Raw genomic sequence first — 13,606 nt, forward strand, 5'->3', positions numbered from 1 at the left:
TACCTTTTAAGCATTATGGCTTTAGGTCGATACAAAAGGCAAGCTTGTGCGCGTCGTTGGCATTTCAGACGAAGCCGGCTAGGAGAGCGCAACGACTACGAGCCGCGCAACCCCAAAAATCATGATGCCATTCCTGGCTAGCTCCAAATGTAGTTCAATCGCATGCATTTTAGATTGGGGCTTTCGCGGGCTGAAAACACCTGAGACACTGGGTTCAGTGGCGGCCATCCGAACTCGGGATTGCTGTTGAAGATGAGAACTGCTGGTAATTACAGGATGTTGACAACTACACCACCTGCCTGCCTTTCGTAGCAAAAAAAAAAGTTAAGTTAGGTCGGTTAAGGTAGGTACCTGATGTAGATAGGTGGATAGAGCTGGAGCAACAGAGGAACGAGGATAGTGGAAATTCCCAGTTGCCAGTACAGAAGCTCGTCAGAGCATTACCTCATTGCACATAGAAGCAGCCCAAATTCAGCTCAAAGTCGGTACCGCACCCTTATCCCAGCCCCGCGATTCTACCCCATTCGTACTGCCTTGTGTAGATCTCAGCACAACTCCACGCGCGGCCCTTTGGTCAAGCCTTTTTTTTCTTCTTTTGGTCCCAAAAGAAACAGAGCGCCTGAAGGCTTCAGTTTTGGTCATGTTCCAAGCTGATGGCCATATTTCACATAATATACACCTAACTCATGACTCTTTCACCCATCTACCTATCTAGCAATAGTGAGCTTGCGCCTACGCGCGATCTAGCGTTTCCACTAGATTAGAATCAATTACGTTTTTGCTGCCTCTCGGCCCAAGCGAGGGCGCTCCATTCGGTCTCAAATCCACTCAGGGGCACACCGACACACGCCCGTACCTAGCCCGCGTTACTCAGGTACTCCTTGTCCCGCACTATCGTCCAACAGTGCTCTCGCAACCGTCCCAGTTAACCCGCAACTGTAGCGGTGCAGTCCTTGCAGTCCCAGTCCAGCGCAGAGCGTGAAGCAGCGGGTCGGCTCCATTCAGATGCTCCTGTGAACCAAGCTTCATCAATCATTACGAGCGGCATCCCCCCTAAGCAGAACCCTGACCGTTTATTTTTTTGTCCCTCTTCTAAACAAGTGCTGCACCCCAAAACCTTGCTGCACACGAATTGCATCTATCCCAGCAGAGCAAATTCTCGAAGGCCGACTTGAACTTTGTCCCATCCCTCCCGAGAAAGCAATTTTCTGCACATTCATGAGCCGGTACGATCTTTGCATTCCCTGTAGCTTACTCGGTTCTCGACCTTGAGTTTGGACTGGCGCCGGCCAACGCGAACAGCCGCCACCATAACTCGCCGTCACCAAACCAAACCGTTCAAGCCAGCATTCGAGCCGGGTAAGAAAAAAAAGGAGAAGCGAAACATTGCCCCAGCTTTCATTCACCACCCGAACCGAGTAAACAACCGACCTGCCGCGACAAAGTGGCAGAAAAAAAAAAAACCACATCTTGCACATCTACCTCCACCGGTCATTTCCCCGGCACTTGCGTGTTTTCTCGCCTGTCTCGCTGCTGCATCGACCCGCTCGCTGCCCTCCCACCTGGGCCAACAAAAAAACCCGCCGAGGTCCGCCTGCCGAGCAAAGGTGCGATCTGGTCAGTTGTCGCCGTCAATCAAATCATTTTTCTCGACAACCTCGATGCGGAAGTTTCATCAATTATCACCTTAATTACACCGTACAGTACCGACAGCCAAACATCAAACACCGTTTGCTCCACTCGCTCGCCTGCCCCAGGGAAATAATCGCGCAATGACCACGGCAATTTCCAGTAATCACGAACCGCCCTATCCTCCCTCGTCAGGAGATAGAGGTCAGGCTTATCCTCCCGTTTCAAGGTCCCAGTCTACTCGACATCGTCCATCGACTGCTCAACCGCCAGCACCGCACCGGTCGGTGTCTCACAATCACTCCGGCAGCATGTCCAGCAGGCCGTCGTCATCGGCCAGGCCCGTTCAGGATGTCCTTCCTAATAACGACTACGAAACCACGAACGTGGCTCAGAAGGCTACAAAGGATAGTCGGCCCCCGCAATCCTCGAGGGATACTGCAACGAGACAGCATCGTCGCTCTGGAAGCCAAAGGTCGGGTCACCACGGCCATGATGGCAACGCCGAAGCCGGCCCGTCTACACCATCTCAAGCCTCCCACGGCTCGTCGGACCCGCGAACGCGTAAGATGAGGACTGTGATCCCTGCTCAGTCCGGGAAATGGAATCTGGGGAAGACCATAGGTGCTGGCAGCATGGGGAAGGTGAAGCTGGCTAGGAAAGAAGATGGTACAGAGCAGGTATGCCACAGTCATTTTCGGGGGAGAAAAAACCACATTGTGTTGTCCCATGGGCTCTAACGCTGTTTGCTATTCCGTTCTAGGTTGCATGCAAGATCATCCCCAGAGTCACGCCGGACGATGGACATACGCCGCGAGCAGAACGGGAACGAGCTGACCTCTCCAAGGAAGTCAGGACCGCGCGTGAGGCTGCGATCGTCACACTACTCAGCCATCCCCACATATGTGGTCTGCGGGACGTTGTGCGGACCAACTTTCATTGGTATATGCTGTTTGAATATGTGAATGGTGGCCAGATGCTGGACTACATCATCTCGCACGGCAAGCTCAAGGAGAAGCAGGCCAGGAAGTTTAGCAGACAGATTGCTAGTGCGCTCGACTATTGCCACCGCAACAGTATCGTGCATCGGGACCTGAAGATTGAAAACATCCTCATCAGCAAGACCGGTGACATCAAAATTATCGACTTCGGACTCAGCAACCTTTTCGCCCCCAAGTCGCACCTCAAAACCTTTTGCGGAAGTTTATACTTTGCCGCCCCAGAGCTGTTGCAAGCAAGGCCCTATACAGGACCAGAGGTGGATGTTTGGAGCTTTGGGATTGTGCTTTATGTCTTGGTTTGTGGGAAGGTTCCTTTCGACGATCAAAACATGCCGGCATTGCATGCAAAGATCAAAAAGGGTGTGGTAGACTACCCAAACTGGCTATCTTCAGGTATGTCGGATCTTTCTGTTTCACTTTGCAGCCTTGCAGCCATCTATCCCCTGCCAGGAGCTAACGGTAAATTTTTGTCATAGAATGCAAGCACCTACTTGGTCGCATGCTTGTCACCGATCCGAAGCAAAGAATCACCATGGCCGAAATTCTATCTCACCCGTGGATGGTCAAGGGCTACAGCGGCCCTCCAGAGAACTATCTCCCTAACAGGGAGCCTCTCACCCTTCCCCTGGATCAGGAAGTGATTAATGGCATGACTGGCTTCAGTTTCGGGCCGCCCGAGGTCATCAAGGCTCAGCTCACCCGAATCATCGAATCGGAAGATTACCAACGTTCTATTCGCGCCTACCAACGGGAAAAGGAGACTCAGCAAACTCCAAAGGACCCTGAGAAGAAACGTGGCTTTGGCTTCTACCGACGCCGGAACTCGTTTAGCAGCAAGGATACACTCACGACGCCCAGCTCAGAAGGATTAGCACTGGGCAACGATCCTCTCAATGCATTCAATCCCCTGGTATCCGTTTATTACCTTGTTCGCGAGAAGCAGGAGAAGGACAGCGCATCGCGACGTCCAGCCACTTCGGCAAGACCCAACGCTGTTCCGGAGATCGCTCCGCCACAAGAGGCGCATACAAATGCCTCTGCATATGAGATGCCCGGAGAGAATGCTACAGGTGGACGCACGCGACCGCGCGCGCGGACACATGGTGAGGATGATGCACCAACCGAGCCTATCAGACCGCCGCAGCTCTCTCCCCCGGCCGCCCCGCCGCCTGAACGCCTGGAGCCACCCAAGAAGGAGAGTGCTGCTGCCGGACTCCTCAGGCGGTTTAGTACGAGAAGGCGGAAGGAACAACCTGAGAGACTGGATAAGGACCGCTCGCACCCACCTGTGGTTCAGGTTCATTCTCCTGCCGAGAACAGTTCACAGCCCACCTCAGCCATCCGTAAGAGCTTCAGCATTAGACGTGGCAGACGCGATCGGGAGGAACAAGCTTCGGCAGAGTCGCAAGCCCGAATGCGGGCTGGGAGCAGCCAGCCGCAGCATAGCGATCTGCTAAGTCCCCCACTGTCGGCAGGAGCGAACACACAAACTTTCAGGAAGGGGCTTGGCCGTTCTGCAAGCGTGAACTCAGGAGAATTCTCTCGGAGAAGGGCGATGGGGACCGCGCGAACATCCAAGGACCCTCCCCCAACAAGTGGATCTGATCATTCGACCATTCATGAGAAGCCGCCCAAGGAGCAGCAGGAAAAGCGATCCCCGACGACAGCCGGCCCAAGCCAGAGCATGACCAGCCGGGCAAAGTCGCTGGGCCACGCCAGGCAGGAGAGCATCCAAGCCAGGCGGCAGCGTCGCGAGGCGGAAAAGAAGCGCGAGGCGAACGTGCCCGAGGAGACTGATGCTGAGGTTAATGGCGCAGATGATTCGTCTAAGGAGCGAGTGACCGACTTCGACCTTGACAAGCCCGTGTACCTGAAGGGGCTCTTTAGTGTGTCCACGACTTCGGGCAAACCTGTCCGCGAGATTCGTACCGATATCAAGCGTGTCCTCAAGCAGTTGGGTGTCGACTATACCGAGATAAAGGGTGGCTTCTACTGCCGACACTCACCAAGCATTGACCTGCAGAATGTTGCGGACAACGGCGCTGCCAGTCCTGCGCAAACTCCAAGTGGCGCTAAGCGACGGTTCAGCTTCGGTGCACTGCGCAGCGATGGTAAGGAGGAGAGTAATGGGGAAAGAGTGCCTGTCACGCCGAGGACGCCGGGCCGATCCGGGGGCGGGTCTGGAACAGACCGGGATCGACACGATTCGAGCTCTGAGGTCTCGGAGAATAGCGAGGCGCGGGAGGAGACATCGCGCAGGAGGGATCATCCGGCGGGCGAGACGCGGACGCACGTGCGAAGCGACATGGGTGAGAGCATGGTGTCCGAGTTTGAGATATTCATTGTCAAGGTCCCCATGATTTCACTCCACGGTATCCAGTTCAAGAGGTTGGGTGGCAACACATGGCAGTACAAGAACTTGGCTGATCAGATATTGAAGGAGCTCAAGCTCTAGGTGGATTTTAATCATTTGTTATTGTTTTCCTTTTGTGTTCTCCTACGCTTGTAGGGTCCATCAGATTTCTGTCTTGCCCCTTGTTTTTCAGCCTCGGCATGCATACATTTTTATCATCACTCTTCCGTAATTACCTTTGGATTTGTCTATTATAATTCTTTGCGGAGGCTCCTGAACGGGGTGGGGGAACCGGTTTTCTTTCTGGCGGCTCGCTATGCTGTATGTGTCAGACAGACGGAAACTCGAGAGGGCTATCTTCTTTCTAAACCATATATACGATAATTACTGCCTTTTATTTATTTGATTCATCTTTTTCCATCTCTAGAACCAAGTTTTGTTGAAATTAGGTTTTGTGGTTGTTGTCCTTTCAGGTGGCAATTTTGGCGATCAATTTGACTTTGGTGCGCAGCACACTTTTTTTGAATGCACAAAAATACCATGGCTTGCATGGTAACAGCCAGCAGTTCGCTTACCTCTGACGATGAGAAAAAAAAGAATGGGGGTCTCGGGAGGGTTCACGATCCTACACAGCGTGTGTTGGCAGTGTGTAAGAGACAGGCACGTTATGATGAAGGAGGCGTTGGGCAAGCAAACGGATTGACACAATCGTTGAGCTCATTAGAGTGGACTTTTGATCTCATAGGTCTCGCAGATCAGAAAGCAACTCCAGATGCAGGGGGTCGCCAAGAGGCAACAATGCAATGTCCGGAATGGAAACTCCTTTATCGCTGGGGCCCAAAAGACTGGTCTGGGCTGGACCACAGCCTCAGGTCATGTGCGAGAGTCGTCCAATGAAGTAGGAGGAAGCAGGACCCCGGTGGATGTGTTTGTTCCGTCCCCAGGCCGAGACGACAATTTAGACAGCGGGGATCACTGCGAGCCCCGGCGGCGTGGAGAACGGAAGAGCGGGGGCCTTTTTAAAAGCGGACAGGGATCGGTCCAGTTCTTTGATGTCACGAGCGCAGAGGCTTTCTTCGCCGCCCGGCCGGGCCCCCTTTCTCCCCCTTTCGCAAGACTTCTTTGCGACACTGCAGTTCTCTGACGTTCTGGCCACCCTCATGCTGCAGTTCTGACGCCAACGGCCGACAAGGAACCCGCTCTTTTTTGGTTTGCGCGAACCCGGTGAAACTTGCCCAACCACAAATCAGATCAATCAGCCGCAACGGACGTGACCCCCGACGGCCAGCAACAACCCAACCCGGAGCTCTCTGCCTTTTCGTCGAAAAAAAAGGAACCCACCGGAACTTGTCATTGAAAAAGGGTCGCCCGTATCCGAGCAGGCACCTCCCCCCCTTCCCTCTCTCCTCCTTCTTCTTATTCTTCTCTGTATTCAAATGAGCAGACGATTTTCCCTCACACCCTTAATAAATATCCATTTTCCACCACACAGACCGTCAAACTTAAAAACGCCTCTAGTCCCGACACGGCTGCATCGGACTCATAGACACCTCGGCTCGTATTACTCCGCGCCCGCAGAAATTCAAAGCCGAGCCGGCACCTTACACACAGACACCCACAACCCTATTGCTGCCGTTTTATGAAGCCGGGGCCAGTCGAGGGCCATAATCAACACTACCTCATCTGCAAATACACACCACCTTATATTTAGACCTAATCCTTTGATGACTTCAAGTCAACTCCGTCTCACCCCTAACAACACCTGCATTCCCCTTTGCATTAGCGGCACACGCCGTCTCGCTACCAGCCAGCGTTCCCTTCACACATCAACACCCCACCACGACAGTCAAGGTTTCATCACACCCATCACCTCCAAAATGGCAGCATCAGTCTCAACCTGTGGCATCGCCACGCCCCCTTCAAGACCCTCAAGAGTACCCAGCACTCTGGGCTCAAAACCTTCGCGTATGCATGATCCAGATATCATCATCAACGCACTCAAGGACGTTGTCCTACCGGCTGTTGCCTTGTCGGCACAGCACGTGGAGAATGCCCAAGTCCCATCCCCTGACCCGGAGCCAGAAGACATGTACATCGGCTCAATAGACCAGGGTACCACGTCTTCGCGCTTCATCATCTTCAACCGTGCCGGCGAGCCCGTCGAGGCGCACCAGATTGAGTTTGAGAACCGCTATCCAAACTCGGGCTGGCACGAGCATGACCCAATGGAGTTGCTCTCCAGCGTTGAGGAGTGCATAGAAGAGGCCATGATCAAGTTCACCGCGACGAGGCCAGGTGCCAAGGTTCACTCGGTTGGCATCACAAACCAGAGGGAAACGACGGTGGTCTGGGATACGGAGACGGGCGAGCCGCTGTACAACGCTGTAGTGTGGCCCGACACCCGCACCTCGCCCATCGTTCATGAACTGCGGCAAAAGCCGGGTGCAGAGGATCTGCTGGACCTGTGCGGCTTGCCTCTGTCAACCTACCCGTCCTCTGTCAAGCTCATGTGGTTATTGCGGAACGTAGACACCGTCAAGGCTGCTTATGACGCCGGCCGACTCGCCTTTGGCACGGTTGACTCGTGGCTCATCTACCGTCTGACTGGTAAATCGGTGCACGTAACTGATGGTTCCAACGCCAGCCGCACCATGTTTATGAACCTGCGCAGCATGTCCTATGACGAAAAGCTGCTGTCGTTCTTCGAGATTGACGCCACCAAGATCCGCCTCCCTGAGATTGTGCCCTCGGCACACCCCACTGCCTTTGGAAAATTTGCCTCGGGTCCCCTCAAGGACGTCAGGATAGCAGGCTGCCTGGGCGACCAGTCCAGCGCCCTGGTGGGCCAGCGCGCCTTCGCCTCGGGCCAGGCCAAGAACACTTACGGCACGGGCTGCTTCCTGCTGTATAACGTCGGCCCGGAGCCCGTCATCTCAAAGGCTGGCCTGCTGGCCACGGTAGCCTACGACTTTGGCGAGGAGCTGGGCGGCCGCGCCTACGCCCTCGAGGGCAGCATCGCCGTTGCCGGCAGTGGCGTTAAGTTCCTGTCCAACAACCTGGGCTTCGCACCGAGCAGCGGCGAGATTACGGATCTGGCCGGCAGCGTCGACGACAACGGCGGCGTGGTCTTTGTGACTGCTTTCAGTGGCCTCTTTGCGCCTTACTGGATCGACGATGCCAAGGGAACACTCTGTAAGCTTTTTATCTTTCTTTTTCGCAGTGTCAGTCTCGAAACAAGTCAGTCATGCTAACATGCAAACCCTCCATCCAGTTGGACTCACGCAGCACACACAAAAGGGCCACATCGCGCGCGCAACTCTCGAGGCGACGTGCTACCAGACCAAGGCGATCCTGGACGCCATGGAACGTGACAGCGGGCGCAAGCTTGAGCGCCTGGCCGTCGACGGCGGCATGTCCAACTCGGACCTGTGCATGCAGACCCAGGCCGACGTCGGCAACATCCCCGTTGACCGGCCCGAGATGCGCGAGACCACGGCCCTGGGCGCCGCCATCGCCGCCGGCTTGGCCACGGGCGTATGGAAGAACATCTCAGAGGTCCTCGAGGTCGGCGGCCGCAATAGGTCCCAGTTCCTACCGTCTCCCGATCGCGCCAAGGCTCAAAGGATGTTCAAGAAGTGGGAGCAGGCCGTCGAGATGAGTAGGGGGTGGTTGAGGGAAGGTGAAGAATAATTCATGACGGTAGAGGTTTCGAGAGATACTTGTCTTTGGCGTTTCTGTTGGGCTAGCGGGGGTTTGCTTGGGCATTTTGTTTCAATAGCTTTAGAAAAAGACCATGCATGTTACTTGGTTCTTTTCTCCTTTTACAAATTAATCGACACGCTTTAATTAGCGATATTTACAAATACGAGAAAGTTATTATGACCAGTTGCTTCATAGGCTTCATCATTCGCTACACACCTACATACAATGTCTCAAGAGTCATCTTTTCAGCCAGTGTATCTGCTGACGGCATCAACAGGAAGTAGCACGCATATAAATGGGCATGCCTATCGTTCACTTCTTCGCTTTGCCTTTGCCCTTCTTTCGCTTCTGCTCCGGGACACTGGCCGTCCCCTCCTCTAGCTCACCAGGCTCTATCTGACCCTCGTGCTCCATCTCTTTGAGCTTCTCCTGCCCGGATATGAACATGGTCAAGTCGCGATTTGTATCCTTCAACTCCTCGTTCTCCTCTTTGAGCTTGGCCATCTCGAGCTTCACAGCCTCGAGCTCCCGGTTGACGTGCTCTATGCGCGCCATGAGCCCCTCGCTCACGCGCTTCTCCTCTTGGAGCGACTTGCCCATCGACCGGGCCAGGTCCCCGGCCTTGTCGGCCCGCTTCCTCTCGCGAGCCAGGTCGCGCTCCAGCGAGGGCAGCGTCTCAGCCTTTTGCGTCGCGTGCTCAGCCCGAAGCTCATTGAGCTGCCGGATGGCTTCCGCGGCGGCAAAGCTGGCAGATTCCGCCGACGCGGCGGCCCTGGACGCCTTGTCTGCCGCCTTGCTAACCAGCTCCTCGAAATAGACGCGCTGAGACTCGAGCTGGCTGGTAAGCAGATGGGTGTACTCGAGGCCGATGCTGTCTAACTTGGCGCGCGGGACGACGTCCTCGTCGTAGACCCCGTTCTCATCGTCGGCCTCCCGTGATGGTCTTTGCGGTAGCTCGACGACCTTGCCATCCCCCTTGTCTCTAATGAGGCGGTGCACCCACATATCGCCTGCGTAATCCCAGACATGCTGTGTTTCCAGCTCCAGACTGAAGCAGTGGGCCGTCTCTTTCCAGTGGTCTTTGGCGTGGCCGCCCTTGTAGCGACCGCAACCGACGTTCCCACATATCAGGCAGATCCACAGGTCTGAAGCCTCGTCGCACACGGTACACAAATTTGATACCCCGGCGCCGAACGGCTGGTCCAAGGGTGACGTAGGTGGGTGGGCGGGTTTGGTGCTTGCGCGGCACACAGGACAGCCCGATCCTTTCCAAGTCTGAAGGCATGTGCAGTGAAACACATGTTGGCAGAGAATGGTCATCAGGCCGGTCGTATCATCCATACGCTCCAAGCATACGGGACAGGTAGGTAGCTCGACTAGATCGGCGGTCGGTGGCGGGAACGGTTTGAGGGAGCTCGATACGGACGACGACGGCTCTGATAAACGTGGGACGGGCTTTGTCGGGGTCTCGACCGTGATGGACTTGATGTACGTGACGTGACATATCTCGGCCTGTTTTCATGCATATTGTACGCCGTCAGAATCTTCCCAGTTCCAATAGTAGTCAAGAGACACAAAATGGCAGACTCACCTCCAGACTATTAAAGACCTTGCCATCGAACTCCTTGCGCCACTCCTTGGCCCTCTTCGCATCTCGAAACTTCATAAGAACCATGTAACGGTTCATCCGACTTGTCATGACCATACGATAGTGGCTAACATCACCGCGCCATTTCTCGCCAACAAAGCCAAGGAAGTCGCTCGGTGAGAGGTAGCCGGGGACGGCCGGTATGCAAAGAATAGTTCCCTCGTCGTCGTTGACACCCTCAGTCCCCTTGTGGGATGACGACATGGCGGCTTTGGAACTACTACCATCGCTGCCCTCGCGATACAAGTGCACGATGCCCCAGCCAATCTCAGTGTTCTTGGTCTCCAGTGGTACATATCTCGCGCGTGTCGCCTGGGCAGCTCCTCCCAGGGTCGGTCCCAACGAAGCTGCCGGCATAACACCCGTGATGTTGCTTGTCGAGCCACTAGCAGGGCCCGAAGCCGCTCCGTCAGATTCCGCCATCTTCTGGCCCGCGTTGTTTCCCAACATGTCCAGTCCTCCCTTACCGGCGGTCGTGTCTATTTCGTACCCATCCAGGTCAAAGCTCTCAATGTTGATGCGCCCGAAACGCCAGTCCTTAGCAGCCGTTTTGGGTCCAAGGCCGGCAGTGAACTTGGGCGCAGGGATGCTCTGAGATCTGGCGCGAAACTGACGCTCGCTTATGTGTGCAATTTGGCTCTCCCTATCAGTCTCTCCCGTTGAAGTGGAAAGCCCTCGATCGACCGGTCGCGACGGACCACAATCGATGACCTGTGAGGGGTGCTGTTGGACCTGCCGTCGGTCTTCGGCAGGGATGTAATCGTGCGCCCAGTTTTTGTCGCCTGAATATATCACTGAAGGTCCTGCCGTTGTCGTCCAAGTCGGTTTCCCACCTCTTGTCACAGACTGTACTCGCGGGTGTGGTGGAAGTTGGCCAAAGATGCCTACGGCATCGGTCGGGAGCCAGATGTTGGCGGGGTTCTTGTCGTAGTGAGACAAGGTCGCTTCTGGGTCGGGGTTTGGGTAGAGCTCAAACTTGAGGTGATAATTATACGACGGCATGCCTGGTTTTGTCGAGTATTTGCGTGTGATTTCTCGCAGGGTGAAGAGATTTGTCTTGAAAATTTATCGAATTATAACTGCTTTGATTACTGGCAAGCCCAGTAGAATCCTGATCGGTGACTCTTTACTCACGTCGATTCCAGACCACGGACAAAGCCGTCTGCCAATGTCCAGGACGACAAAAATATTCACCCATAATTGTCTGGTCGTTCAGGTCTCTTGCAAGCTGGCGGTGTTGGTTGCTGCAGATTTCTGCGACTAGACCCGAGATGATCAGAATTTTGCCATTTTCAACCCCACCATGCAAAATAAACCCGCCCCCAGCTTTAACATGGGGAAAGTGGATTGATCGCTACGCTACCACGTTGCGCCGTAATATGATGTCACTGAGCGATGCCGCATTGGTTTACGAGTCGCATGGCATAAGCAATGAATCGCATCTCGTTTATCGACAATCACATACATAATCGTATACGTGCACATGCTCACATAATTTCACAAAGCAGACGAAAGTAGCCATTACTCAAATTGTTGAATTTTTGACACCGCTATGCTAGTGTCAAAGTATGTGTAGTAGAAAGTTAACATCCATTCATATCATCCCGTTCCTGACTGACCAAACCCAAAGAAACACCAATTGCATGTCCCAACGTCGAAGTCATCAGGACTACGTGTCTTTGCCAAAGTCTATCTACTGACCGCCACGAAGACGGAGCACAAGGTGCAGAGTCGACTCCTTCTGAATATTGTAATCAGACAGGGTTCTTCCATCCTCCAGCTGCTTGCCCGCAAAGATCAAACGTTGTTGGTCAGGCGGGATACCCTCCTTGTCTTGAATCTTTGATTTGACGTTGTCGATTGTGTCTGAAGATTCAACTTCGAGTGTGATGGTTTTGCCGGTAAGCGTCTTGACGAAGATTTGCATACCACCACGCAGACGCAGGACCAAGTGCAGAGTAGATTCCTTTTGGATGTTGTAGTCGGACAGCGTGCGTCCATCCTCCAACTGCTTTCCAGCGAAGATCAGTCGCTGTTGGTCCGGAGGAATACCCTCCTTGTCTTGGATCTTGGATTTAACATTGTCAATCGTGTCTGAAGACTCGACCTCCAACGTGATGGTCTTGCCCGTCAAAGTCTTGACGAAGATCTGCATGCCACCACGGAGACGAAGGACCAAATGGAGGGTGCTCTCCTTTTGGATGTTGTAGTCGGAAAGGGTCCGACCGTCCTCAAGCTGCTTTCCAGCGAAAATAAGGCGTTGTTGGTCCGGAGGAATACCCTCCTTGTCCTGGATCTTCGACTTTACATTGTCGATGGTATCGGAGGACTCGACCTCCAAGGTAATCGTCTTGCCAGTGAGGGTTTTGACGAAAATCTGCATGCCACCACGGAGGCGGAGCACGAGGTGGAGAGTACTCTCCTTCTGGATGTTGTAGTCGGAAAGTGTCCGACCGTCCTCGAGTTGCTTGCCGGCAAAAATAAGACGCTGTTGGTCCGGAGGGATACCCTCCTTGTCCTGGATCTTCGACTTGACGTTGTCGATGGTATCGCTAGACTCCACCTCGAGGGTGATGGTCTTGCCAGTGACTGGATTGTGAGACACGTGTCAGTAGACCGATATAGAATAAAGATCATTGTAAATGACTATTAGCATCGTTGGAAAAGTGAGATCGAACTTACGAGTCTTCACGAAGATCTGCATCGTGGCGCTGGTGTTGTCGTTTGATTGATGTACTGATGATAGCGATGATCGATGTATCGTCGCAAAGATGTAGATGAATGAGGTTCTCGCTTGAGAGGAGGGAGAAAGTGGTGAGTTGAAGGGAGATGAAGAGTGGAAAAGAAGGAGTCCCAAAAGATGGTTCGAGACGGACCAGACTTCGTTTTAAAGGTTGTCAGATGGGTGAGAGGGAGGGGGCGGCACTGACGAATGGCAAGTGGCGGAGCTTCTTTGGCTGGCGCTTGCTCGGTGTTTGGCTGTTATCAGGCGGGCAGGCAGGAGTGGCGGACGGACAAGGTACGTACTAACTAAACGGGCAACCCAACCCCGGTCAAACTGACTTACTGAATGATTCATCCCCCAGCAGTCGGTACGTGCATCCAAGTCAAGTGGCGGGACCAGTCTCAGTGCTCAGACTAGTGGGGGCCGCGGCTTTGTTGGTCGAACCTCTTTGGCGCTAGAGCGAAACAAGCCAATGAGATCATTTTCTCCGCAATGGTGCCTTCAGCTTCTATTGAATTCGGCAAGAACCCCATGGAAATCACTTACAC

The 13,606-nt window shown here is 54.0% G+C and overlaps 5 protein-coding genes across 5 annotated transcripts; 3 read left to right on the forward strand and 2 right to left on the reverse strand.

Annotated features, from left to right (window-relative positions):
- Nucleotides 1-549: 549 nt before the first annotated feature.
- Nucleotides 550-5,516, forward strand: MGG_01279 (CAMK/CAMKL/KIN1 protein kinase). Its single transcript, XM_003714149.1, has 3 exons — nt 550-2,309; nt 2,393-3,023; nt 3,107-5,516. The coding sequence occupies exons 1-3, from the start codon at nt 1,773-1,775 to the stop codon at nt 5,083-5,085; spliced, it is 3,147 nt and encodes a 1,048-aa protein (XP_003714197.1). The 5' UTR covers nt 550-1,772; the 3' UTR covers nt 5,086-5,516.
- A 7-nt stretch (nt 5,517-5,523) lies between these two features.
- Nucleotides 5,524-6,127, forward strand: MGG_15660 (uncharacterized protein; the record flags this gene model as incomplete). The annotated part of the gene is made up of 2 exons (XM_003714150.1): nt 5,524-5,628; nt 5,729-6,127. 2 exons carry the CDS (start codon nt 5,524-5,526, stop codon nt 6,125-6,127), a joined length of 504 nt encoding a protein of 167 aa, XP_003714198.1.
- Nucleotides 6,128-6,860: 733 nt separating this feature from the next.
- Nucleotides 6,861-8,673, forward strand: MGG_01281 (glycerol kinase; the record flags this gene model as incomplete). Its single annotated transcript, XM_003714151.1, has 2 exons — nt 6,861-8,175; nt 8,255-8,673. The coding sequence occupies 2 exons, from the start codon at nt 6,861-6,863 to the stop codon at nt 8,671-8,673; spliced, it is 1,734 nt and encodes a 577-aa protein (XP_003714199.1).
- Nucleotides 8,674-8,801: 128 nt separating this feature from the next.
- MGG_11239 (RING finger protein) lies at nt 8,802-11,621 on the reverse strand. Its single transcript, XM_003714152.1, has 2 exons — nt 10,277-11,621; nt 8,802-10,197 (listed from the first exon to the last, which is right to left on the reverse strand). Exons 1-2 carry the CDS (start codon nt 11,333-11,335, stop codon nt 8,998-9,000), a joined length of 2,259 nt encoding a protein of 752 aa, XP_003714200.1. The 5' UTR covers nt 11,336-11,621; the 3' UTR covers nt 8,802-8,997.
- Nucleotides 11,622-12,026: 405 nt separating this feature from the next.
- On the reverse strand, nt 12,027-13,308 carry MGG_01282 (polyubiquitin; the record flags this gene model as incomplete). The annotated part of the gene is made up of 2 exons (XM_003714153.1): nt 13,016-13,308; nt 12,027-12,922 (listed from the first exon to the last, which is right to left on the reverse strand). The coding sequence occupies exons 1-2, from the start codon at nt 13,035-13,037 to the stop codon at nt 12,027-12,029; spliced, it is 918 nt and encodes a 305-aa protein (XP_003714201.1). The 5' UTR covers nt 13,038-13,308.
- Nucleotides 13,309-13,606: the final 298 nt, after the last annotated feature.

This window comes from Pyricularia oryzae, chromosome 2 (genome assembly GCF_000002495.2).
Source record: "Pyricularia oryzae 70-15 chromosome 2, whole genome shotgun sequence".
NCBI classification, from domain to species: Eukaryota; Fungi; Ascomycota; class Sordariomycetes; order Magnaporthales; family Pyriculariaceae; genus Pyricularia; species Pyricularia oryzae.

Coding starts and splice junctions, on each gene's coding strand:
- MGG_01279 (XM_003714149.1), top strand. CDS start 1,773: ATGACCACGGCAATTTCCAGTAATCACGAACCGCCCTATCCTCCCTCG. Junction 2,310..2,392: donor AAGAAGATGGTACAGAGCAG/GTATGCCACAGT, acceptor ATTCCGTTCTAG/GTTGCATGCAAGATCATCCC. Junction 3,024..3,106: donor CCCAAACTGGCTATCTTCAG/GTATGTCGGATC, acceptor TTTTTGTCATAG/AATGCAAGCACCTACTTGGT.
- MGG_11239 (XM_003714152.1), bottom strand. CDS start 11,335: ATGCCGTCGTATAATTATCACCTCAAGTTTGAGCTCTACCCAAACCCC. Junction 10,198..10,276: donor AGGTCTTTAATAGTCTGGAG/GTGAGTCTGCCA, acceptor GCATGAAAACAG/GCCGAGATATGTCACGTCAC.